This window comes from Python bivittatus, unplaced genomic scaffold (genome assembly GCF_059951505.1).
Source record: "Python bivittatus isolate LINGU-HERP-01145 unplaced genomic scaffold, Pbiv_v1 ctg000180_np1212, whole genome shotgun sequence".
Classification (NCBI taxonomy): domain Eukaryota; kingdom Metazoa; phylum Chordata; class Lepidosauria; order Squamata; family Pythonidae; genus Python; species Python bivittatus.
Window position 1 is genome coordinate 6,532,409 of NW_028277047.1, and position 26,628 is coordinate 6,559,036.

The 26,628-nt window shown below is 49.6% G+C and overlaps 1 protein-coding gene across 2 annotated transcripts; it reads right to left on the reverse strand.

Annotated features, from left to right (window-relative positions):
- Positions 1–186: 186 nt before the first annotated feature.
- On the reverse strand, positions 187–26,413 carry MAP3K11 (mitogen-activated protein kinase kinase kinase 11). Of its 2 annotated transcripts, XM_088137461.1 has the most exons (11): positions 25,558–26,413; positions 25,182–25,380; positions 15,155–15,335; positions 13,477–13,625; positions 10,580–10,755; positions 9,389–9,629; positions 6,501–6,614; positions 5,622–5,748; positions 4,215–4,306; positions 3,347–3,712; positions 187–1,931 (listed from the first exon to the last, which is right to left on the reverse strand). In XM_088137461.1, exons 1-11 carry the CDS (start codon positions 25,894–25,896, stop codon positions 1,486–1,488), a joined length of 2,430 nt encoding a protein of 809 aa, XP_087993587.1. In that variant the 5' UTR covers positions 25,897–26,413; the 3' UTR covers positions 187–1,485. The 2 variants fall into 2 exon arrangements, with proteins under 2 accessions (XP_087993587.1, XP_087993586.1); XM_088137460.1 differs by having other exon boundaries at positions 189–1,931; positions 25,182–26,413.
- Between the last annotated feature and the right edge of the window lie 215 nt (positions 26,414–26,628).

Consider the following 26,628-nt stretch of genomic DNA (forward strand, 5'->3'; position numbering starts at 1 on the left):
CTATCACTCGAGATCATTCTAATAGTCTCAACCTTCACAACTTTAAGATATGTGGACTTCAACTCCCAGAATTCCCCAGCCAGCCATGCTGGCTGGGGAATTCTGGGAGTTGAAGTCCACATATCTTAAAGCTGTGAAGGTTGAGAAACACTGCTCTAATAAATGCAGAATGCTGCCTTCGCTTTGCATGCATCCCTTCCTACTAAATTAACAGATGCGCACAAAGGACTGGACCCTAATCTATCCAAACGGGCCGCATTCACACCACACGTTTACCCTGGGAACTGAATCCGTCCGCCAGAACCATTAAGTAACACAAAGGTTCTCCCAATGCCCCGAACCCCCAGTCCTAATCCAAGTTAAAGCCAACCAAGTTTTGCATGTTGTTTTCACCCGACCCGCTGGCATGTTGCATGAATGTAACCGGAGTGGGAAGTCCCCCCCATCTGTATTTTCAGAGGTTATTTATCTGCGGATAAGGAGCAAGCCCCCCACGTGTGCCAATGCAAATGTGGCACGAGCACAACATGGCTTTCCAACTTTTGCAGGCACCTCTGGGAAACCTCCATGCGCAAAAATGCGCCAACCACCCCTGGCCCCCATCTGCCTGGTGGCCGATCCGAGTTTCGAAACAGACACACGCGCAGGAAGGCGATGTCCAGAGGTTTATTTGGTCTCATTTCACAGGCTCGGCCCGTCCGGTGCTGGGACGGGCCTGACCACAGGTGGCTCCCCCTGCTTGTGGGAGTGCGTGTGCGTGCGGGGAAGGAGGTAACAGCACGAGGGAGCCTGGCACGCGCGTGAATTTCAAGTAGGGGAAAGAAGACACAGTAGAATTGCACACTCAAAGTGCTCGGGTCTGCCTCGGTCCTGCGAGAATTTTCTCGGCTTTTTGCTTTGGCCTCCAAAGACAAGGGCTGCTGGGGGGGCAAAGGCGCTGCACGGACCCCACCCTTGTTTCTTCCCCATCCCCTCCTGTCCTTGGCTCCGCTTGTGTGCAAAAGACGAGCTGCCCTGCTGGGCAAACCGTGAAGGCCTCCGTCAGCTGGAATTTGGGGGGGCGGAAAGCTAACCAGGAACGTGGGGGGCATGATCCTGGTGTTCCCCCCCCCAAAATGGGGAAGAACCACTGGCACGGGAGGAAGGGTGAGGGCTCACAGGTGAGAACCGAGATAGCTGCCTGTTAAGGAGTGACCAGGATGGCAACGTTAACAGTGGACAACGAGGTGCGCCACCGCTGGCTCTGACCGCTTAGTGTTCATTGCACAGCAGGGACTGAGATGGGGAGGAGGTTACCCCTCTTTGGGTCTCCCCCTCCTGCTTTCGCAACCAACAATCCGAGTTTTTTAATCTCCTTCCCTTGTTTTACAGCAGTCTGTGGTCCCCTGGTCTTCGGCCACGCAAAAGGCCATTGGTCCCAGCGCAGCACAGCGCAGCACAGCAGGCCGCTTCCTGAAAAAGTGTGCCTGGAAGGTGCAACCCTGGTCATTTGGGAGTCGCGCTTCCTGGGGGGCAGGAAGCCTCCCCCCACCACGATGGGGCTGGCAAATCCTCTTGCGGAGTCGGGACTGGTCTGGAGGTCCAGCAAGTCAAGGGAGACGGGCCGAGCGTCTCTGGCACTGCCCGTGCGGACGCCACGAGAAAAGGGTCGGCGGGTGTCGAAAAGTCCCCCCAGGCGAACGGATCCGGACCGGGCCCCCCGAAGGGATTGGTGCTTTCAGGACCGGGGACTTTGAGCTGGCGTGGCCCCAGCCGGGGGGACTGGATCGGGGTGACCCCTGGCGAGGCCCGGGGTCCAGACGACACGAAGCTCCAGGGGTCGATCCGGCTGCGGATGGGGGAGGGGCGGGGGCGGGAAATGAGGGTGGGGTGAGGGGACGGGCGAGGGGACCGGGGGCTTCGAGGGGAGGAGGGAGATGGGAAAGCGCCATCTGCAGAAAGAGAGGGGAGGCAGAAGTTAGCAAAAGCTGCGATTGATCCAGGGAAGACATTCCCAAGCTGGTGCATCTAAAGTAGAGATGGTTTAGACCAGTGTTTCTCAACGTTAGGAACTTTAAGATGGGTGGACTTCAAGTCCCAGAATTCTCCAGCCAGCATGCTGGCTGGGGAATCCTGGGAATTGAAGTCCACCCATCTTAAAGCATGGTGGCTGGGGAATTCTGGGAATTGAAGTCCACCCATCTTAAAGCATGGTGGCTGGGGAATCCTGGGAGTTGAAGTCCACATATCTTAAACTTGCAGAGGTTGAGAAGCACTGGTTTAGACTATTTTTAAGAAAGAGAAATTGTTCAAACTATATTTAAAGGCTAAAGACCTGGCTGTTCCCCCAGGCCTCGGGGCTCGGAAGTTAAACTCATGCTGTTTTTATTATAGACTGGAATTTGCTGTTTGCAACCTCGGACATCTATCTGGATTGCTTAATTGCTGCTTTTAACTTTGCACACTGCCCAGTGTCACTGCTGTGAGATGAAAAGCATTTAAGTAAGAAAATAAATGCATCAACCCACAGCTTGTGGGCAATATGTGCCCCCTACCACCCTCAGACGTGGCTTTCTGGTCCTTCAAATGTTGGGGTCCCGTTATCCACCATTCTTGATTTATTACATTTACCCCACACTTTTTTCCTTGGGAAGTCAAGGGGATACATATGGGGGACTCCCCACGTTTTGATCTGACAAAAAACAACCCTGCCAGGTAGGCTGGTTTGAGAGAGAACCAAGTCCCCGTGAGAGAGAACCAAGTCCCCGTAAACCTCAGTCCAACAGAAATGAAAATATTCAATTTAGTGATGACTAAACAGGAAGTCACGGGAACCACGTGCCATCTGAGCCGCTGCTCAGGAAAGCTTATACCATTTAATCCAATTTGTGCTACTAGGCTGCTTCTAACTGAGGGGAAATAAGAATTAAATTAAATGATAATTAAATGATAATTAAATTAGTTCAATAACCAAGTCGGGGCTGTTTTACAAAGGCGGCTGAGAAGTTCCCATATGAGCTGCATTTAAAACTAACCCATTTCACCTCAATTAAACTAACAGATCAGTGTTTCTCAACCTTGGCGATCTTAAAGGCTGCTGGCTGGGGAATTCTGGGAGTTGAAGTCCAGATATCTTCAAGTCACCAAGGTTGAGAAACACTGTAATAGATCAAAAGAACAACTTTTGCCTCCCTCTGACCCAGCCCAGCCTCCTTTTTTGGTTGATTCGCACAACACTCACGTTGGTTTGGGGCTGGTTTGGTTTGGTTGTGTGAATGCAGCCGGGGTGGTTAGTTTTAGGGGGCAAATTCCCCCTCCCCGGCTCCCTGCCAGCCACCCCCCCCCCAGCAGCCCTTCTGCCACTCACCCCATTTCTGGGTTTTTGTGCCCCGGCTTTCCCCGAGCCGCGGGACTCTGGGTGATTCCTGTATCCAGAGGGGTGGCAAGGCGGTCCTGTCACCCGCCGAGGCTAGGTCAATCAGGAGATCCGTGGCAGCATCACCCTTGCACGGCTCCACTTCCAGGGCAGGGGTGGGGTCTCTTCTGGGGGACGGCTTCCTGCTAGCTGGCCCCTCCATGGCCCCCTCCTGAGAGGGGGTTGGCAACTCTCGGCCCAAGCCGAGGGAGGCGAGCAAGGCAGAGCCCCTGAGCAGGGCCCGCTGGATGAATCGGGGGCCGCTCGGCCTTCCCGGCGTTGGATCCTCGGATTCTGCAGAGTCGACGGAAACGTTGCCTGGAAGGGCGAGACAGCGAGAAACAGTAAAGCGCCAACTTGGCAAACGTTTACACCCAGATTGGAGAGTGTCATTGGCCTATGGACTGGGGTCTGTTTAATTTCCCTGAAGTATTTAACCTCGCTGTTCAGGGTGAAGGGCTTACAGAATAACAAGATCAGGCTGCTAAAAAAGCCACAGCATAAAAGGAAAGGCGAAGGGGAGGGAAAAGGGAAAAAAAAAAAAGATGGTCACCTCCATCATTTCAAATTGAGCAGCGCTCATTTTTGTCTTGGAATGGAGTGGAGTTGAAGTCCACACCTCTTGAAGTTGCCAAGGTTGAGAAACACTGGTTTAGCCTGATCAAGAATGTGGGGTACATCCATGCCATCTGAACCTGATTGCTTTTTAACTGGGGTGGCGAGGATGAATCAGGATCGACACCAAATCAGAATTCTTCATTAAATAATATTCCAAAGTAATTATAATGCAACAAGTCAGGAGGAGGAGGAAGAGGCTCACCGTTCTGGCTGGACTGGGGAGGGGGCTGCGAAAGAACAGGGGACCCGCCCGGTTCTATGTACCACGTGGTCTCTTCTGGCCGCGATCTTCTCCTGGGGGAGGAAAAAGGACCGGGTGGCAATTCAGAAACAGGTCACGGAATCCACCCAATGGGTTTTATTATACCGTTCGTTTTATGCTGACCCTGGCGTGAGCGGTTAACCTAATTAAATATCTCAGTCTGACCAGTTTGACTTACTTTCAGATTCAAATGACTGAATGGGGTGGTGACACATTTGAAATATCAATAAAAATAAATAAAATTTCCTTAAGCGTGGCCAGATGTTGTCACATTATATGCAAGACACGCAGCTGTTGGATTGAACTGTTTACCTAAATGGATAATCGAGATCGGACTTATTTATTTTATTTTTTTTCAAATGTATATACGCTGCCCATCTCGCCATACAAGATTTATGTATGTCAGGTGTTTTATGGACTGGGGGTTGACCCCAATAATGATTCTTCTTCTTCCAGCAACACAGAGGGAAAATATTCTGTTTTTCTCCAACTAGCATAATGTGTCTGTTCTGATTTGGCAGCAGGGAACACAGTTAAAGGAGATTTTCCTTAATTTCCTACCCAATCTTTTCCCATGGCAATAAAATGGGGATTGGGCCTGAAATGGCCTCTGTGCATATGCAGAGGGCACTCTGGACTTGAATCTCTTAACAAGAAAGCCAACCTCAGCTGCTCCCTGTTCTTATTCGGCCACTCGGTCAAAAATCTCTCCTGCAGATCTGGAGTCGCTCATTTGGTTTATTAATATTTTTATTTCCTGAACGCTTACCTCGTCATAGTCTTCCTTACCTGTAGGAGCATTTATTTATTTATGTGCTTATTTTTGTTGCCGCAGCTAATATTGATCCAATTTATATCCTAGGTGGCATCTCCTTAACTGACCTTGAAAATGCTACACAGGAGCAGACTTGATTAAGAGGTGGATGGGAGACCACCAGAAAATCCCAGGTAAAAAAATATACACTGGAAGAAAGTGACAAAGTCAAATTGCTTCCGTATTATCTCCAAGGCAACAACAAATGTTTCCTTAGAGTCACTAGAAGTATACTTCTCAGCCTCAGCCACTTGAAGATGTGTGGACTTCAACTCCCAGAATTCCCCAGCCAGCCATGCTGGCTGGGGAATTCTGGGAGTTGAAGTCCACACATCTTCAAGTGACTGAGGTTGAAAAACACTGCTTTAACTAACAAGAAAGGGATCACTTTACTGCTGTGGGGAAAAAGAGTCACAAGATGGGGTCAGGATACCCCCCTCCTCCCCCTAAACAGAGCCCCAATCCAATCCCGTAATTGGGAGAAGGTGACTGCACCAACCGATGGCGATGGGGGTGGGATAGATGGTCTCTACCTGCCATTCTGTATACTGCTCTCCCACATTTTAGGGGAGCCAGGGGTCTTGGTGTGGCCGTTCCAGGACTCATCTCCCCGGCGGGGCGGCTGGCGGTTCCAGCTCGGATCGTTCTCACTCGGTTCCACTGCAAGGGGGATTAAAAAACGGGCAAGCATTGTCGTACCACATTTAACAGGCTTAGGATCGCCCGCTTCTTCCGTTTAACCCTGCTTTGCAACCCGCAGACAGGCAGCTGAGCACCGTCTCTCCCGAATCGGGGCCCGGCAGCCAGTGCGCCCTCATTGATCGAGGTATAAAAGCCCCCCCCCCAGAATATCTCTGGAGAGGTGCAGGTAAGAGGCGTGAACTGGGGGCATTCGGGTTTCAATGCCTCCTGAATGGCTTCCCCCATGGGAGTGAGTTCTCACATAGCTAAGAAGGCTGAAAGTTCTCAAAACAATACGGGGGTGCAAAAGGCCCCCCACCCGCTTCCCAGCCCCCTCCTCAAGAGCTGCCCGAAGGGTGCATCAACGGGGGCCTTCTTTGCAAGGAAATCACTAGCTGGAATTCTTGGGGACCTTTTCACCATCCAAGCTGGTTGAGATGTGTTTTGGGGGTTGACTCAGCTCTACGGAGGGAAATCCCCGCCACTCACACTGGATGATTTATTATTTTATTATTTATTAAATTTATATGCCGCCCATCTCCCCCAGAGGGTGACCCTGGGCGGCTCACAATTAAAATCCAAGCGTTAAAACCAGTAAAAATATAAATATCCCTATTGAATTAGCTAAAAAAATAATACTATATAAAAGGACTATGTACAATTCAAGATGCGGGGGGGAGAGTCAATTACCCCACCAGCCCATTCTAACCAGTATCCAATTGCCAACTCACACTGGATAGCTCGGAATCGCGGGAACGTTGGAGAGCCACCAGCTCCCGCGTCAAAGATATCCTTCCTTTTGTCCAACCCCGGGGACGCCTGAACTGTGATACGGTGCTTGAAATCTGAAAGAAGGAAGAAGAAAAAGGTTGAAAACCACATTTCAGCTGATCAGGGTCAGGCCAGACCCAGCAGAGGCATTCGGTCACGTTAGCCCTGGTTAGGAACTTTTGTCATTCTGAAAAAGAGAAGCTGTTTAAAAAACTATTAAAAGGAGCTAAACAGAATGGTTGTGGAAGTTTAAAGCATGGTGTAAAAATATTTAAGTAGCAGTTAGGGGTCAGGGAAAAAAAAGAGGGGGCAGTTTGAAGCCTTTTTCTTACAGACGCAAAAAAAAATTCTCTCTGTTTTTAAAATGTAGTTATTTTTTATTTTCATTTTCCTTAATTGTTATTTTAAATCTCCTCTTTTGAATTCTCACTTCAGCCCTCGCCTCTTGTTAAAACTCATGCAACGGCAATGATGATGATATTAATTTTTAAAAAATCAGGAACAGCATAGATGAGTTAGGAGTTACATTGCTAGGGATTTATTTTTTCTTTAGATTTATTATAGCAGCCCAACTTGGACGGACCCTGACTGGCATAGTACAACCTGCCCCCCACAAAAAAAAATCCATAAAAACAGATAAAACCTAAAACCACACAGAGAGCCCAGACCAGTGTTTCTCAACCTTGGCAGCTTTAGGCTGTGTGGACTTCAACTCCTAGAATTCCCCAGCCAACCATGCTGGCTGGGGAATTCTGGGAATTGAAGTCCACACAGCCTAAAGCTGCCAAGGTTGAGAAACACTGGCCCAGACTAAAATGATCTAAAAATGACACAAATCCAACAAAACGGGGGGCCCAAAAATACAACAATACATTAATTGTAATGTAATTGTATGTAGTTATATACATGTATTGTCCTCTTTTCCCCCTTTGTTTGTTTTTTTCCTGATGCTTTTCCTTAATGAGTAAAAATAAAAAAGTTATTGCAAAAAAACAGAGGCACTTTCGTAACTTTGTGAGAACCCAACTGATTTTCTGTCGATCGTGGAGGGGAATTTGACAAATGCAGGCAGGCAATGTGTTTGGTTAAGGGTGCGCTACAAATGGGATAAAAACCAGAAAAAGTAAATAAATTGGTCTACAAATGCCGCCTTTCCTGTCCCAAACTTTGGACTTGCAGCTTCTTGTTAGTGTGATAACTCTGGAGTCCCTTTATCCTTAAGTATCCACCTGAAGGATGAAGCAGAGATGCCCATTTGATTGATTGACTGATTGATTGATTGGTTGATTATGTATCATCTAGTTGTTGATGCTTAGTGACCACATAGTAACCAAAGAAGGGTTGTTTTCTGTACAAATGCTCCAATTATGCTCCTTCTCTGGAAGAAGAAGAAGAAGAAGAAGAAGAAGAAGAAGAAGAAGAAGAAGAAGAAGAAGAAGAAGAAGAAGAAGAAGAAGAAGAAGAAGAAGAAGAAGAAGAAGAAGAAGAAGAAGAAGAAGAAGAAGAAGAAGAAGAAGAAGAAGAAGAAGAAGAAGAAGAGGAGGAGGAGGAGGAGGAGGAGGAGGAGGAGGAGGAGGAGGAGGAGGAGGAGGAGGAGGAGGAGGAGGAGCAGCAGCAGCAGCAGCAGCAGCCGCCTTGGGTGCAATCCCTAAACATCTGGAGCACCCCTTGAAGACCTTCAGCACTGACAAAATCACCATCGGTCCATTGCAAAAGGCAGGTTTGCGTGGAATAGTTTACATCCTGCAACGATACCTTTGACACCATCCAACAACATCTGCCTATCCCAGGTCCTTGGGAACGACTCGATCGGTGGATAAAAATGCCAAATCTAGCCTAAACATCTGGCCGACTATGCGACCAACCATAATAATAATAATTTATTAAAGTTGTATGCCGCTCAACCCTCCACGACTCTGGGCAGTTAACAGTTGGGTTAACTCAGGTAACTCAGCACTGAACTGAGTCAAATTAACAAAAGATCTACCTGCTATCTGGGATGAACTGGCGCGGCTGGGTGAGTCCCTGCGCGCTTCTGCGCTTGTCAGAATCCAGATGTGCGATCTGACCTTTGGGAACTCTGCCTGCTTTTAACTTGGGATATTTAGAAAGATTTTTCTCGTTTTTCTGGAACGCCGCAGGTTCCAAACTTTGGACTTCTGCCTGTTTTTTTTCCTATGGGGATCTGGGGCACTTTGGTCGGTTTTATTCGACCCTGTTTTGGGACTGATGGTAATTTTTCTTCAAAGGTGAATAAGACAGTGGACTTCTCAGACAACACAGGATTGCTCTACACGGAGCAAATGAGTTGGAGGGGCGCCATTTTTAATTGCCCCCAGATTGAACACAGTCTCCTGGCAGGTGAGTGCACCACATTTATTTCCCAGGATCCCTAAATGCATCACATGTTTTTCCCAGAATCCCCGAGGGCACCACATTTATTTCCCAGGATTCCTGAGTGTACCACATTTATTTTATAGGAATCCCTGAGTGCACCACAGAATCCCTGACTGCACATGTTTTTCCCAGAATCCCCAAGGGTACATTTATTTCCCAGGATTCCTGAGTGCACCACATGCATTTCCCAGAATCCCTGAGTGTATCACATGTTTTTCCCAGAATCCCTGAGGGCACCACATGTATTTCCCAGGATTCCTGAGTGTGACACCTGTATTTCCAGAGTCCCTGAGAATGGTGGTCCATTGCCATTGCAAACTGAAATGAATGACAGGACCTGCCCAAGCATCGGAGGGGCACTCAGAGGAGCGATGTGGGCCACAGCCCCCCCAAGCCCCTTTCCAGGGGCCCCAATTCCCACCCTGCCGTTCCTCCCCCTCCGCCCTCCTACCGAGCGGCATGCTGATGCGCTCGCCGTCCCGGCCTTTGAGCTTGTTCCTCTTGAAGGTCCCCTTCCGCTTCTTCACGTGGGGCCGGTCGCGGTTCATCTGCTGGATCAGGAGGCTGAGTTCGCGCTCGAAGACCTCCAGCTCCCACTGGGCCAGCTCGTGCTCCCGCTGGCGCAGGAACTCCTCCTGGGACTTCTGTTTCAGCGCCGCCTGCTTCAGCTCTTCCTCGCGGCTCAGCAGCTCCTGGGGAGGAACAGATGCCAAAGGGTGCTGCCTCGAGACAGGGCAAAAAGGGGCAGCTGCAGGGCGGAGACCTGGGACGTTCCTGGGCCGGCTTGGAAGCTCCCAAGCGTCGCCCCCCGCGTGACGTCGCAGGGTTCCCAGGGAGTTCCCGGGAGACGGAAGGCAGAGCGGGCAAAATTTCAACATGGTCCTGGGAGACCGTGCAAAGTCCCCTCCCTCCCCCCAAATCTTGTGAAATCTTCCCGTCTTGCAAGGCTGCCAAGTTGGCTGATTCTGGTGGTACCGTCAGCCCTCCAAGGTAGGCCAGATCAAGAGCAGACACTGCAGGGGTCCCAGCAATGCTGCTTTATTATAGTAACAGGATCTCGAAAGCCTATCCAGGTTTCTCTCTGTCCCGCGTTTAGGCTAACGAAACCAAGGAGGGATTATTCTGAGCTTCATTTTCTGGTTGCGACGGTAGTGATTTTGAAAGTCTCCTTTCTTTTTTCCCAGAATCCCCCACCCAGTCATCCTGGAGCGTTCTGGGAAAATGAGACAGAGCCACTACACCCAAATCAAAAATCCACTCATTTGCAATTGCTCCTGACCTCACAGTCTTAAGACTGGGTATTTTGGGTTCTAAAGGGATTGCCATAGTATGCTGGAAGTTCCAAGTAATTTTTTTTTTTTTGCAAAATCAGTGATGCGAAGGCCAGTAAATTTACAACTTCCAAATATTTAGGATATTATTATTATTGTTGTTGTAACTTTTCAGCCAGTGATGCTGAAGCAAGAGTGGGAAATCTGCTGCCTCCAGCCTATTTTAGTTGAGCACGGCTGCAAACAGCCAGAGATGGTTCTCCTTTAGTCAAAAGTAAAACATGCACATTTTGCCTCCGTGCACCGCGACAGTGTCTGAGCCCTCTTTGGACACGGGCCCCCCTCCCCAGCCTTTCCCCTCCGGTCCTCACCTTCTCTTTGGCACGCAGCTCATCAAACATGTCCTGAATCTCTACTTTCCAGTCGTCCTGCATGGAGTGGAAGGATTCCTGTGGCAGGTCGTACAGCACCTGAGTTTCTAGAACCGTCAGCTGGGCCAGGATGGAGGCAAAGCTGGGGCGCGCGTGCGGGTCCTGTTGCCAGCACTCTAGCGGGACCGACATGGAAGGGGGCAGAGGAGGGAAACAAAAGGTAGAGAAGTCAAACTACTGTCGGTGGGGTTAATCAGCCGCCCCATGGAGACTGTGCAACTTTGAGGGGCTGAACCTGTTTGAATCCCATGCCCAGGAATGTGCTAAGAGCTGTATGTAAGACAGGCACCACATTCTCCTTCAGAGACAGCTTGAAAGGTTACAGAAGAGAAGATGGAGACTGCTGTAATGGCATGTGGGAAGGACCTTGGGAGACTGGGCCAAGAGATGCTGCCAAGGGAACGGTCAGATAAGAGGGAGCATAGTCCTCAGCTGCATAATGGGTGGAGAAAGAGGCTCAGAAGGGACCCTCTCTAGTTTCTCAGGTTGTAAAGGAGACAGGGGGAGAATTGTAGTTTCAGACTTGCAAGATCTGTTAATGTAGCTTTACAATACTGTAGAATTAGTTCATCTGGTGGTGATTCCTATCTGGTTAACCCCGTGAGGGCAACAACTAGCTTCCAATACTGCATGAAGTGGTGCTGGCTACCAGCTTGGCTGGCTGCCAAAAAGGGTTGGACCGATTCCTGGAACTCCCAAGGATCAGGGGCTGTTCGCCTTGATGGCAGCGGGACAGCCCCTGATGGCCGTCTGCCGGGAGAGGAGTGGGCTTCCTTGGGCAGTCGGCTGGCCCCTGGGGGAGCAGAGCGCTGGGCTGGGTGGGCCAGGGCTCCGCTCCAGCAGGGCACGGCTGATGTTCCTAACAGATGCCCAGCAGAGGAGGAGGAGTGCGGCTGAACAAAGACCTGGACCTTTATTGGAGCCAAAGTGGTCAGTGGGAGCACCAGCGCTTCCAGCAAGATTTGCTTGCTCAGGGCAACCGAATGAGTTGATCACAAGTCTGGCAAGGATGATCTTAAGATATAATCTTAAAACTGCAAATGTAATTCTAGATACTCTCAATGTTTTTCTTTTACTTGTAGGTGTGCGTGCGTGAGTGAATAAGAAATATTTCTTTATTTTGCTGGTTTTTCACATTTAATATTTTGTTGAGCGCTGAATGTCTAAATAATGTATGAATTCTTTTTTTTTAAATTATTGCTCAAGACATTAAGCTTTAGTATTCTTTTCCTTTTTTTAAATCACCATTTAAATCACTGTTTAAATTCTAGGGGGTCCCAGAAGTAATAGAGCAGTAAAAATCTGGCGGTGAATCACGAAAACAACACTAATGAAAAAAAATTAAAAATGTAATAACGATGTATCTGCAGGAGATAATAATGATTAATAATAAAAATAAATTGCAGTGACTGATATTTATTTTGGTGACTGCCCTATCACTTCTGTATGTGTATAAATATATATACATATGTGTGTGTATACGTGTGCATATTTGTGTGTGTATTTACACATACACATTTATAATACACACACACACACACGCTTATGTATGTATTTTATTGCTTAAGATATTAAGTTGAGACTCCTATTAACTTCATGGACACAGAAGCTTTTTGCCGTTGCAAACGGAAGAAAAGAGCACAGGTATTTAAAAAACATGCAAAAAGGCGGAAAGTTCCCAAATTCCAGTGCAAACATTTATTTGCATAAAAGCTCCGTGGATTTTGGATAAAGTTCTTTCTCACAAATACCGCGAAACAAAGACACATGAATCAAACATTGCAAAAATACATTGCAATCCAGCACAAGGAGATCCTGGGAAAGCTTAGAAATGTTGTTTCTGCCATAAAGTGCTCCTGTCCTAATACCCGTGCGCTTAAGAGCCTTAAAGTTAGAATTGGTGAACATTTAGAGAAAATAGGAGCCCTTATTTAAAATACTTTAGGGGGAAAAAGAGCCAGATTACAAAGCTACATTTGGGGGCCAGAGAACAAAGTAAGAGCAGCAATGAAATGCTTTTATTAAGAAAAGAAATAAAATGCATTCTGCCTTTAAGTAGTTTGATGCCCAAAGGATTAAATTCAGTACTTATGATTGATTTGATTCCCGGGCATCACTGTTTTATCTCATCCTCTCTTTCCTCCCTTTCTCGCCTTCCTATTTCCATAAGAGTTAGATGCATTTTTGGTAAGTGTTTTTTTTTAGTTCATCTTTTTTTTTCCAGCCAAATATATTCAGTTCTTCTTCCTTTAAGAACAGAACATTGTTTTCAAAGAGAAAGGAAATTATTAACATTACAAGTTAAAACAGCTGTTCTTTTTTGTAGGAAGTTGCTAATGACTAAAGCCCGCCATGTTTTAACCAGCTTACGTAGGAAAGGCGAATAATGATGTTTTCCAATATTTGTTGTATTTTGTTTCCAGCAATCAAGTAAATAGGAAAAATACTGGCAGGTTTATCAGAGATTAGTTACATGACAACTATGTATGCAAAAGCGAAAAGAAAAAGAAAAAATGATCCAAGAAGATAACTTATCGTTTTATGTTTTATTTATTTGCTTCCCATCCTAACTCGTTACTCAGATGAGTATCAAACGCAGGAGATACTCCACGTCTATTCTAGTCATTCCCTAAACCTGTACTGTACCCTCTAGGTAGAATGGCTGGGGATAATGGGCAGTCCAACCCCTCCAGGATGGTATCATTTGGGGAACGGGGCTGTAAGCATAAATTTCAGCTGGGGAAACAGAGGGGAAGGGAAGCATCTTAAAGAGACTTTTTTGTCCCAGAGCTGTGGAGCAAATTCCCAAATCCAGCCTCTGGGATGTTTTCTCTTACCCGTCATCAAACGCGCAAAGGGTTCCGGGCACGTGGACGGTATCGGAAGGGTCAGCTTGTTCACGGCCACCCCGTACGCCACCGCCAGGCCATCAATTCCCCGGTATGGAACTTCGCCAGTCAGCAGCTCCCAAAGCAGCACCCCGTAACTGGAAGAACAAGGAAGCAGGGAAAGAAAGGCTGCTGAATTCCAGAATAACGGAGACCAATTTGGCTGCTCCTCCCCTTGCGCAGAGCTGGCCCGTTTCCGGGCAATTCGCTGGGACACCGGAAGCCATGGGGGGAAGCCGGAATGGATAAATCTGGGGACTCAGGAGGTTCAAAATGTCACCAGGGCCATGCCAACTTAATTTCTTAATTCCCCCAGTGCCTTCAAAGCATTAAAAAGCTGCCAGTCCAACAGGGATGCAGAACGCAGAGCCCCACAAGGGGTTCTGTAATAAGACGATGGCATTGAACAGTAGAAGACAATTGCTATCGACTGCCTTGTCGATAAAAATGGAGATTTTGGGAGTTACACGCTCATCCACTGTCTTCTGAGTGCACGCCATGAAGGCCTGGTTGTATCCTTGGAAGGAATCGAACCCAGACCTTCCCTGCATGCTAAAGGTTTGCAAAATGTAAACCTGAGATGGTTGTTCTGCATCTTCAGACAGAGCCCTATTTCCATGGCTTATTTTACACATTGCCGGCTTGGCGTAAGAGGCTTGGATGAGGTTGAAATCATGTTGGGTGCTTTGTGACGGAGCAGGTTGTGGGAACCTAACCCTTGTTCTTAGCAAGCTATAGGCAGCAGGCCATCTGGTTAAAACTGACAATGGTTTATTTGTCTGACCGCTGGGAACGCAGCCACCATGTTTTGTTAATCCAGGTTTAAGAACTGGGACGGTGTGGGAAACTTGGAAACTTCCATTGCAAGCAAGAGAAAAATGAACAAAGAGGGTTCTTTGGGGGGGGGGAGGAGAAGACACTTTTGTCATTTTAAAACTCTGCGTGTTGGGGGGCAGGTAAAAATCTCCCTTTTTGAAGCATTGTGGACCTAAATTTCGAGATCAGGGGCTCTTAATTTGAGATTCACAGACCCCTTTGGGGGTCTGCAGATTTCTCTCATCCATGAACCTGGAGGACAAAGAAATTACAGTGTGATTTTCACTAACCCCGAGCAGAAATGTAGCTTTTGAATAATAACATAAGGCAATCAATAGGTTGATGGGCAATAAGTCACTGGTGGCCTCTAGACTGCAGAAATGTTCCATTTCGACCCACCTCACTATCTACATTGATCATATTGATTAATAAAGAACCACATAGATTGCATTGGAGTTGTTTTTAAATAAGTTGATAACAATATTGGAGCCTCACTGGCTTCCTCTGTGATACAGTTGATAGTTAAGTATTTTATTTGATGCGTTTAAATACATTTTTCCAAGAAGGAGTCCACCGGTTTCACCACATTGTCAAAGAGCTCCGTGGCCAAAAAGGTTACGAACCCTGGTCCTTGATCCACCCAGAGCAGTATTTCTCAACCTCAGCCACTTTAAGATGTATGGACTTCAACTCCCAGAATTCCCCAGCCAGCCAGCAGAATTCCCCAGCCAGTTGAAGTCCACACATCTTAAAGTGGCTGAGGTTGGGAAACACTGATCTGAAGGAACCTGATTCTGTCTCCCCATCTTACCTCCAAATGTCGCTACCCCGGGAAAAAGTGGAGTTTTTGATGACCTCCGGTGCCATCCAGGCGTAAGTCCCAGCCGCGCTCATTTTGGTAGTTTTGTGCCATTCCCGGGCCAGCCCAAAATCGGTGATCTTTAGGGTCTTCCCGCTCACATCGCCGTCATCCACCCATTCACTCAGCAGAACTGTGGAAGGAAAAAGAGGAACGTTTCAGACAACCCCAGAGATAGGCAAGTCTTGCTTTTTAACAGCCAGGTCTGGAAACTCTTCCCTGTCTCCAAGTTAAAAATGCCAGGTTTATGGACTACCCATAGTTAAGATCGGAGCCTACTGTAGCAACGTTCGAGTTAAATCCACAATGGTTTGAGTTCATTACACAATACTGCTTATATAGTATTATACGAGAATACTGTTCCGACTTACGTACAAATTCGACTTACGGACAAACCTTGGGAACGGAACTTGTTCTTAAACTGAGGACAACCTATAATTCCTTCTAAGTTATCTACTAACTGGGTGAAGTGTCCAAGGGCAACCTTTGTTTCCAGCTGTTTATTTGGATGTTGGGACTTATTTCCAGGAATGTCAAGAGCATACGATGCGCTGGCCAATATTTGTCTATTCTGAAGTACGTTGTGCAGCTTTCAATGGGCCCAGCTCGCGGGCACAGTAATGGTGTGGTGGTAGTGGTGGCTGCATCAGAAGAGGACTGGGAGATCTTGGATGAAATCTTCACTTGGGCAGATGCCTGCTAGGACACAGCCCATCACCCTCTCTTGGCCTAGACTACCTCTCAGGGCTGTTGTGCGTCCTCAGGGTGTGTGCATGAGAGAGAAAGAGAAGAAGAAAAAGAGAGAAAGAAAGAGAGAGAGAGAGAGAACGAATGAACAAACTCCTAATAATTTGGAGTGGGAGATAATGAATTTTGTTTAGATTGTGTTCACACAGCCCATTTGAGCTGGTTATTGAATTAATCCATTTTGTGGCTGTTGCCCAATACTCCGAACCATATGAAACTAAGCTAGCTAAAGTTCAAGAAATAACAACAACCCAGGTTCAAACCCACCGAGCGCAGCAGGTCATACGAACGCAGCCCTCGACTCTTTCACCACACTGGCTGTGTGAATGCAGCCTTGCTTGGACCTCGCTCTCCCTTTCAAGACTAGCTCCGACCCAGCTTTGTCTTCTCCTTGTTTTTCTTACATTTGGCCAGGCTTCCCTCAGTTGCAATACATTCCCTGGGAATCCACCCTCGGTAGCAATTCCTTGGGGCTGGAAAGGTTTCCTTGTTGGCCAGCTTAGTCACAATGCCAAACTTCCTCCGCATTCTTGGCACACGGATGGCAGAAACCGTGCCAAGCCAGGGCAGTCGGAAACTTGCTCCTTGCCCTTACCAACTTCGGCTGGGGCTTCATCTCCGCTTTCCATCCCAAAAGCTGACTCCCTCTGATGATTCAGAGCTATACCAGCCAGGTTGGGATCCTGTGTGGGCCAGATTGAGCCCACAGGCCATAGTCGCCCACCCCTGTCCTAACCCTTCAAGTAAGCAGACACAAAAGCCCAGGTTGAAAAGTTGAACCGCCATATCTCAACCAATATGGGTTGGCTCCCCCCGCCATTTCATTCCCTCCAGGTGGATTCCTTTTCCATTGGTATTCTTTCATGTGACTAGTCCTCATATTTAAGAGCAACCTTCCCTGCCTGTTTTTGACATGGCTTGCCTTAATTAGACAGCCAAACAAATAAAATATTGATCCCTTTCTGTGTAGGCGCGTGGCTGCACCAATAAACAGCGCCCAAAATGAAACAGAGGAAGCAACTTTGCTCCAGACCTCCAGTAGGGGAGCAAGTGGCAAGGGGTTGAAGTGGAGGCCCTCTGCACATGATCAGAGGCACTGCTGCTCCTAATTCTGACGCTCCAAAAACCAGCAGGTAGCAGAAAGACCCTTATATCCTCGATTGAAATTCCAGCAAGGAAGCACGGAGCTTTTTATTCTGCTCGGATCAGCCGGGCTCCATTCCCACAACATGTAGGCGACTCAGACATTTCTCGGGGAGGTGGTGTTGCTGGGCACTCCATTGTGTCTGGGACCGGCTGGAGAATTGGCCTATTGTTCTGTGGGGGGGCGGTGGAGAGGGGGGGCTACGCGGGCCAAGGGCTCTCCTTGCAGGAGAGCCCCAAGCAGGCCCTCGCCCCACCTTTTCGCCAGCTGCTCTTCGACTTTTCCCTTCCCCACCGGCTCTGGTATGGAGGAAACCAGAGAAAAACCTGGCAGGAAACGAGTTGGAGGAAGCCAACGGACCCCCCCGCCCCCCCCTGCAAGCAGGTCATTGTTTCAGAGAGGCTGGAGAGCAGCTCTGTTTGTTCTTCCCGCTGAAAAACCCTTCCTGTGCAACGGCCTTTAGGAGAACATTAGTACCCCCCTAACCTGCACCAAACCCCCCAACTAGCCAGCTTCTTCCCCCTAGGGCTCATTCCTCTTTTAAAAAAGGAAAGGACACACAGCACCTTGGGGCATGTGCAGAGCGCCCCACCTGCCTGCAATGGATCGTTTCTTAACCCCCCCCCCGACCCCCCAGCACAGAATTCTGTCCCGGTTAGAAGAAGGAGATTTCAGAAATGAGTCCCTGGGGAGGAAGCTGGCCGGATCCAGGCGGTTTAAGTGGAGCACGGATCTTGGTTGGATTTTTATGGGCAAGACGCGAAGGGAAGAAGGAAGCCCCTGGATCTCATCTTGAATCTGTCTGGATCATGTTCTAGACCAGTGTTTCTCCAGCTTAGCAACTTGAAGATGGGTGGAGTTCAACTCCCAGAATTCCCCAGCCAGCCAGTGTTTCTCCAGCTTAGCACCTTGAAGATAGGTGGACTTCAATTCCCAGAATTCCCCAGCCAGCATGGCTGGCTGGGGAATTCTGGGAGTTGAAGTCCACCCATCTTCGAGGTGCTAAGCTGGAGAAACTCTGTTCCCGGCAATGCTTTTCCAAAAATACGCCTCTGCCCCTTTCTCATTCTGGTTTGAGCCCGTGGGCTCTCCCTTAAAACAATAAATAAGAGTCACAACATTAACCGCCGTTTCCGGTAACACGAGGTTACGCATGTCCCGTCTGCAAGCGATCCCCCCCCGCCGCTCGGTTTGCTGGAAGGCAAAAAAGCTGGCCTCATGTTGCAACCGTCAATGAAACCAGCAATAAGGAAGGAAGCAACTGGCGAAACTGGATCCCCGTGGCGAGATGAGAAAGCGGAAAGGGGGGGAGAGGAAGGGAGGGGATACGGCTACTGTGCTGCTGGGCTCCCCACCCCCCCATCCCGGGTTTCCTGTGCTTGCCAGCTCTGGGCAGCAAACAGGAGGAGGAGCAAAGTGGGTGTCTGTGCGGGGTAGATGTGCCAGTGTGAACCGGAGGTCAGCGCATTCAAATCTAGGAACGATAGCCTGGCCCCCACACTGAAGAATTGCTTTCTTTTTCCATCTGATTCCACGTACATGGCTGCCCAGCCCCCTGCCAAATATGACTCCTTTTACAAGTGGATCCATGGCCTTTGTGGCCGGTCTTCCCAAACCCCAGGTGGGCTGGCTGCGATTGGAAACGCCTCTCCCAGAATCCCCCAGCCAGGCTGGGGTATTCTGGGAGAGGCATTTCCAAGCCTTACGGAGGGTTTCTAATTGGAGACGGCCAACACTGCAAACAGCTATTGCTTCATCCCCGCGTGCCGTCCGTTTCCACTGCTAATAAATGTTTCAGTGTTACCTAACAGCATTGTAAAAGCACAACAAAGCAACTTTCCTTAATATTGGAGCGACCTTGCATGGAGTCTTTTTTAAGATTCTGGCTAAGAAAAATCATTTACCAGGTTCCTAGTTCCAACGAAGCGCTGTTAGGTTTTTCACTAAGCTTCTTTCTAATGAGAAAGAGGCGAGGCCCTTCGGTTGGGCTGGCAGCGTGCCCGGTTGGTTAGACTCTTCTGTGACATCACAGCAGTTCATTGTTAGACCCTTCTGTGACATCACAGCAGTCCACCCAATCATAAAGAGATTGCTGGCTATTCTTCCTTTGAGCATCATTATTGTATATGTGTGCGTGCAGGGAATAGGAGTAGGGGAACACTGGTCCTCCAGATGTGGTTGAACAACACCCTTCAAGAGCAGACCTTCAGCAACATCTGGGAAAAACAGTTCCTCTTGGGGAATTTTGAGTGACGTGAAAATGACCATTGCCAAATTTTCAAGGAAAGTAGAGAATAAATGATTCATCTTTCTCTAGTAGCGGTATGCAGATACACAGACTTGCACGACTTCCTAAACTGAAGGCCTTCCAGTTGCATCGGACTTTAACTCCTCTAATTCCCAACCAGCATGATGGGAGTTGAAGTCTGACCCATCTGGAAAGACTCAGGCTGGGAAATCTGCCGTTCCTGAACAACCTTGTCTAACCTTCCGTGGTTTCTCAACTTTAAGACATGTGGACTTCAACTCCCAGAATTCCCCAGCCAGCATGCTGCCTAGGGAATAGTGGGAATTGAAGTCCACACATCTTAAAGTTGCCAAGTTGAGAAACATTAGCCTAGAATCTAAAAAAATCTAAGCAGAAAAAAATATATATATTTTTTTGGTATTGTTTTCAGGAAAACAACACAGACATGGCCATGCAATCAAAAAAAGTCAAGTTTGACAAAAGAGACATTCTCTCTCTTTAGTAGCACCAAACTCTGCTCTTTCTTTTTTAGATTTTTTTTACTCTGCCTTCGTTATTTTTATAAATAACACAAAGTGGCGAACACACCTAATACTCCTTCCTCCTCCTATTTTCCCCACAACAACAACCCTGTGAGGTGGGTTGGGCTGAGAGAGAAGGACTGGCCCAAAGTCACCCAGCCAGCTTTCCTGCCTAAGGCAGGACTTGAACTCAACGTCTCCTGCTTTCTAGCCTGGTGCCGTCACCACTAGACCAAACTGGCTCTCTATTCCCAAGCGAAGTCTTTGAGCTTAAGCAAACATAACCACAGAAATACTCCAACTTCCCTCTCACTAATCCTCACCCACGTTCCTGACACCTACACAGCCTTAATGTTCCTCCTGGGAATTCCACTTCCAACAACTCTTGTGACATAACACATTAGGGCTTCTAGAGTGACCACCACCCAATTAGCATATCAAGATTTTCTCTTTCACACCTTGGGGGCTACCCCAGAGGATCTAGGAGTTGGAATGCTTGGTCAGGAGGAACAGCAGGTGTAAGGAAGCCACTCACCCTTCAGCTGTAGAAGTTGTGCATAAGTTGGGTGTGTGTCTGTGTGTGTGAGAGAGAGAGTGACAGAGAGCCCCACCTGAACCTTCCTTTTTTGAAACAGTACCAGCAGCAGCAGAGAATGAATGGATGGATGAATGAATGAAAATGTTGAATGGCTTCAAATTCACTTCATGCTAGGAATCAGGAGCCTGGTAATGTTTTTCTGACCATTTGCTTAAAAGGCATCAGCTTTCGTGAACCGCAGCACATTTCACCAAAAACCAATGTCTCCTGACCAACAGACGTTATCGTTAAAAAAGGCACTTACTAGACTTCTGAGTTTCCCCCACCGTAGACTCACAAGGCTTTCTTCCTACAACGTCTGTAACAAGAAGTGCCAAGTTCATACTAGGAGCCCAACATATTTGGAACGATGTGAATTTAGAGAAGGCGAGTTCAAACCACAGCATGTGTGCATTTCCACTGCAGAATGAAATCAGCGACAGCATTTTGTGGCAGGTGGAAGCACAGCCCCTAATCCAGGTTGCTTTGCACATATTGCAGGGGTACGTGCAAGAAAAGAGACAAAGGACGGGTGAGCATGAACTGGAAGCACCGTGAGCTGTTTTGAGCATGTGCGTTTCCGATAGGGATCTCTTTGAACATCAGTGCACAAGTGCACAGTGATGTATGTATCTCTTGGCTCTGGGCTACGCAAAGGGTAGGCATGTTTGGGGTATCAAGCATCAAGAACTCTGCCTTGTCGATTTGGGAAGGGATATGTGCCAAATTTAGTTAAAACATTAGTTTTTACTTAAGACCTCTGGACATCTAATCTTCACTCTGTTTTTTTCAGGCTGGGCTAGACTTTAACTCCCATAATTCCCAACCAGCATGATGGGAGATGAGGTCCAACCGATCTGCAAGGGCTGAAAAAGAAATCTGTAGTAGAGAACGCCTGTAGTTGCCTCTGAAAACAACCTTACTCCCATCCCATTTTCACTTCCGATAAACAGGTTTGGCAGGTTTTTCTGCCGTGCTTCTCAGACTCTGGAAAACCTGCTGGATCGGAAGTGTGGGAAGAAACCTGTGTTTGTGCACAAACCACGGGAATGGCCATTTATAACAAGCCACCCTTGGCATGGCTCAAAACTGCCAGAGAAACAGGGTTTAAGCCGTTCAACCCTAGTTCATATTAGACCCTGATTGTAGGAAAGGCTGAATTGTGTAACTGTAACTGCTCCCCCCACAAGCATTTCTTAGTTTCTTCCAAGTGTGACGTCACAATTACCCAAGGATTAGAACGCTCCAGGTTCAAATCCCCATGCTCAACCAACCTGGGGCCAATTCTTCTGTACAGGAAGGAGAAGATTGGGTAAACCATGTTTTAAAAATCAGGTTCTGCAAGTGTCCGAGAAGTCTGATGTCTCAAATCACTGCAGAACAATTGCTTAGTGTGAATCTAAGGAGGCAAGCTTGTAAGATTCCCGTTTTACAGTGAGCGAAGGCTGGAAAATGAAGGCCACGCTGGATTTTATGAACCCAAAAATCTAGTAACTTAAAGAGTATTGCTGAAGAACAGAAGCCTCCTCCACGTTATAAATCTCAAGGCTGCCTTCAGGATTTCTGGAAGGACTGAATCATTCTCTCCCTGTTGCCTTGCAGCCTGAATGGATATTAATTTAATTATTGACCGTCTTTGGTGTTTTCCTCAAAGTACAGATACAGAGCAGGTAAAGTCTTTTTTGAACTGAACTCAACTCCTGGTAATTTTGTGGATATAGCCACATAGTTTTCTTGTCAGCAATACTGAAGCTTTCTTCCAAGACTTCCAAGCCTAGCCCCCAGCCCAGGGGTTTCCTAGTGTTCTCCCATCCAAAGAGAACCAACTCTGCTTAGCTCTAGATTTTCTGGTGGGTTTTCCCCCCCCATTTAAGTACCAACTAGATCCAATTTTACTTAGCTCACTTTGAGATCAGCCAGTAGGAGAAGCTACTTGCGGTGACCAGCGTAACTAACTATAGTTAAGCCGGGCTCCCCATGACTTTACTGATGTAAAACATAGGTTTTGCTAGCAACATGGACGTAATTTCTACCACCTTGTTCCAGGTTGTTTTTTCGCCTTTCCGGTGTAACCTATAGCCTTGGATTTTCCGGATTGGCCCACAACTAGCAGCAGCCAGGACTAACCTTGTTTGGCTTCCTAAACCAGCCACGGTTTCTAGATCAGGGCCCTAACTGAATAAGTTAATAGAAATCAGTACAAACTGACTCACTAGTCCAGTGTTTCTCAACCTTGGCAACTTGAAGATGTCTGGACCTCAACCCCCAGAATTCCCCAGCCAGCATATTGGGGGTTGAAGTCCAGACATCTTCAAGTTGCCAAGGTTGAGAAACTGTCAATCCATGATCTGATTTTATCAGAGAACACGATCAAGCGGACTTCATAAGCCCAACTAGTTGGTTTCCAAACAGGGAGACAGTTTTCCCCAGGCTGTCTAAATAACCTGTACTTTTCCATATTTTTCTTTATTCCTCCCAGGTAAAAGCTGGGGAGAATCCAGATGAAAAGGGGGACCTGAATGGGAGCCTCCCCACTCTTTGACCAACACTTCACCCTCCACCCTCTGGATATGCCTCTCCCTTACTGCAATCCAGCCAAGTATGTTGAGGACCAAATCAAGTTTCAAATTCCCCTCTCAAGCCAGGATTGATCAAAATGGAAGAAATGCTAGTTTATGCAAGCCCAGTTGTAGGGTTTCACCGCACTCAGAACCCCAAAACAAACCAGGCAGAGGTGTATTGCCCCTCCATCTAACGGAACTCCAACTTCTAATGTTAGGACAGGAATGATGGGGCATGTAGTTCAGCACGTCTGGATGGTAGTGGTTGGGAGGCCTCGCTCCAGAATTAAACGGAGTTGGGCTGGATTAAAGTCCATCCAGAGAGCATTCACCTGCCCATGTGCAATGCACAAACTTCAGTACACCCCTTAGAATTTAGCATGGTGGGGCTGGAAGGGACCCCAAGGATCATCTAGTCGAACCCTTTGTGGTGTACAAGAACAGCAACTTAAACCGTTCATGAGAGGGGGCTGTTCAGTCTCTTCTTTAAAACCCCCAGAGATGGAGAACTCACAACCTATGTAGGTAGACTATTCGATGGTTGTACAAATTATACCCTCAGGAAGTTTTTCCTTGTATATCTTAGTAAGCATCTTGTCCAACACGCTTTGGCAAATCCTAGAGGGAAGGGGGGCTAGACTAGATGACCTCTGAGACCCTTTCCCACTCTGTGAGTCTATGATCACTACAGCTTATGGCAGTGAGTTTTGCAGAAGTTATGCATGAAGAAACCCTCCCATTTTTAATTTATTTACATTTCTACCCTGCTTCCCGGATAATCCCACATTCTAACATTACAACAGAGAAACACTGAACATGTACAGAATGCCATTTTTTCTGGCCGGGGATCCTACGGACACCTGCCTACCAGGACTGATGAAGCTGACACTTCTGACCCGGAGCGTTGGCTTTGCAAGATGCTGGAATTCATTTGCAAGGGCCAAACCCCCAGTCTTCTGAACCGGTTTCCAGCGGAAATGTGTCGGTCTCCCCCAGCCCTTGTTTGCATGGAAAGAAAAATACGCCATCTCGCCCTTACAAGAGGAAACGGCGCATCGAGCCAGGCTCTGCAAGACCAGGAGAGACCGCCGTCACTTCCTCCTGCTCGTGGGTCACCCAGGTCACGCTCAGTCATCGTTGGGTGGCAAACTTCAGGAGCAGAACGGGGGATCAAAACGTGGCAGGGGGGAGCAGCCGGGACGGGCTGGATCTTTCCAAATGCATGCCGGCCTCTGCTTTAGAAAATCCTGCCCCTGCTAATCCTAGTTAAGTGGAAGCTGTGCTGGTGCGGTGGGGAAGGGAGAGCACGCTGCATATGCTCAGAGGCACACTTGTTTCATACCTGGGAGAGCTGGGGGAGGCTGGCTCTAGCAACCCGGGACACCTTGTGGTCACAGGACAAAGCTATGCCTGGATCTAGAGCAGTGTTTCTCAAGCTTGGCAACTTTAAGATGGGTGGACTTCAACTCCCAGAATTCCCCAGCCAGCATGGCTGGCTGGGGAATTCTGGGAGTTGAAGTCCACCCATCTTAAAGTTGCTAAGCTGGAGGAACACTGATCTGATCCCAGACAGGCTGGATGATGAAGGGTCACGACACCATGAAGTCACCTTCACAGGTAATTTTGGAGCACCGGAACGTCCTGCTGCTGCGCATCAAAAAGGGGAAAGAGTTTCAGGTGGTCAAAGGAACCACACTGAGTGCTGCGGTTTCATCCCAGTTGTTTTAAAAACAGCGCAATGTCGGTCCACCATTGAACAAAGGGACAAAGATGGCTCGAACAAAGGAACAATGCTCCTCTAGGGGTTGTTAGCTAGCGGGGGTGAGCTTCTTAGCACCCCCCAGACATTTCAGGTAACCCCCTTCCCGGAATCCCAGTGGCCACAGGTGGAACTGAGAAATCTGGGAATCGTGGTTGAGAATGACGGGCATCTGAACAGCACAGTGGGAGAATTTATGTCAAGCTGCCTGGATATGGGAACGTCCACGAAGGGAGTCAAAAAAGTCAAGATGGCAGTTACACCTACGCGATTGAAAACAGGACTTTGTGCAGGTCCAAGCCACCAACTTGACTCTTCTGACTGCCCCATGGGTGCCCCTGCAATTCGGGGCCACTGTTCCCCCAAGGCTTTGCCGTTGGCCCTGAAGCCAGAGCCCAGTCCGCCATCCCAAATTCACTTACTGTTGTTGGATTTCAGGTCGCGGTGGATGACGGGCACGATGGCGCCGCAGTGGAGGTACTGCATGCCGTGGGCAACCTGCACGGCCCAGTTGATGAGGATGTGGGGCGGGATCCGCCGTCCGGCGAGCATCCGGCTGAGCGGTCCTCCGGCGGCGTACTCCATCACCAGGCACAGGTTCGGTGCCCGCAGGCAGACGGCCTTGAGGGCGATGATGTTGGGGTGCGTCAGCATGGCGAAGAGGCGGGCCTCCTGGCGGACCCGCTCGGCCGTGGTGCCGATGTCTTCGTCGGGGTCCTGGCGGGCGGCCTTGACCGCCACCAGCTCCCCCCGCCAGCTGCCCCGGTAGACCTTCCCGAAGCCCCCGACCCCGATCACCTCCTCCAGCGTCAGGTCCCGGAAGTCGGCCTCGGGGGGGTCCGCGGGCCCCGGGAACGTCCCCGTCTTGGGCGAGACGTAGTTGGAGGGGAAGATCCCCACCCGGTCGTTCAGCTTCCCGGCCCACCAGCCTTCGTCCCCGGAGATGGCCGAGTCCCAGGAGAGGACCTCCACCAGGTCCCCCTTGCGCAGCGTCAGCTCGTCGGTGCTGGCCGCCTCGTAGTCAAAGAGCGCCGTCCAGACCGGGTTGGCGTAGGCCGCGGGGCCCCCCGCGCGGGAGCCCGGCGCCCAGCCGCCCACCAGAGGGGCCTTCCGGAACATGCTCTTCAGCGGCTCCATGGCGCCCTCCCGGCCTCATCGGGCCCCGGAGCATGGACCGGGCTGCCGAGGAGGGGGCACCACGGGGAGAGCTCGGCAGCGCTGCGCGGGGCTAGCGCGGCGGCCCCCCGACGCCCCCCCCCATCGGGCACCGGCCCACCCGCGGGGCGGGCGCGTCCCCAGCGGGCCGGGTCTACATGCGCCCGGGCGCGCGGGCCGGCGCCGCTCCCCGGGCAGGGCTCGCCTGGCGCGCGGCTGCTTCCTCGTCCCGTCCGGTCGGGTCCCTCCCCGCGGAGCGCAGCGGCCCGGCCCGGCCCGCTGCGGAGGCGCCGGCGACGCCTCGAGCGCCCCGCTGGCTGGGCAGGCAGGCAGGCAGGCGAGCCCCGCCCCGGCCCGCGCTGCAAGGCGCCCCGACGGCGCGTCTCCCGCTTCGCCGCGGCCGCTCGGTCCCCTCCCGCGACCAGGCAGCCGCGCCGGACGGACGGACGGAGCGAGGCGGGGAAGGCGGGGCGGGGCGGGACGGGCTCTGCCCGGCTGGGACTGCCCCGCGGGAGGCGGGCCTCCCCGGCCGGCCGGCGGGCGTGCGGGCTGCGGGCGCTCCTGCCCGCCGGAAGACGGGGAGGCGGCCTCGCCCGCCCGGCCCCGGCGGGAGAGGCCTCCGCTGCGGAAGCCGAGCCCAGCGCCGCCCCCGCAGCAGCGCCCCGGGCGTTGCGCAAGCCTGGGGTCCGCCGCGCTCCTCGGCTGGGGCTGATG

Excerpts from the sequence above, each read along its gene's own strand:
- MAP3K11 (XM_088137460.1), bottom strand. The coding sequence starts at position 25,896 with ATGGAGCCGCTGAAGAGCATGTTCCGGAAGGCCCCTCTGGTGGGCGGC. Across the intron at positions 6,615-9,388 it reads GCGCATCAGCATGCCGCTCG|ATTTCAAGCACCGTATCACA; the intron begins GTAGGAGGGCGG and ends TCCTTCTTTCAG. Across the intron at positions 1,932-3,346 it reads CACAAAAACCCAGAAATGGG|ATGGCGCTTTCCCATCTCCC; the intron begins GTGAGTGGCAGA and ends CTCTTTCTGCAG.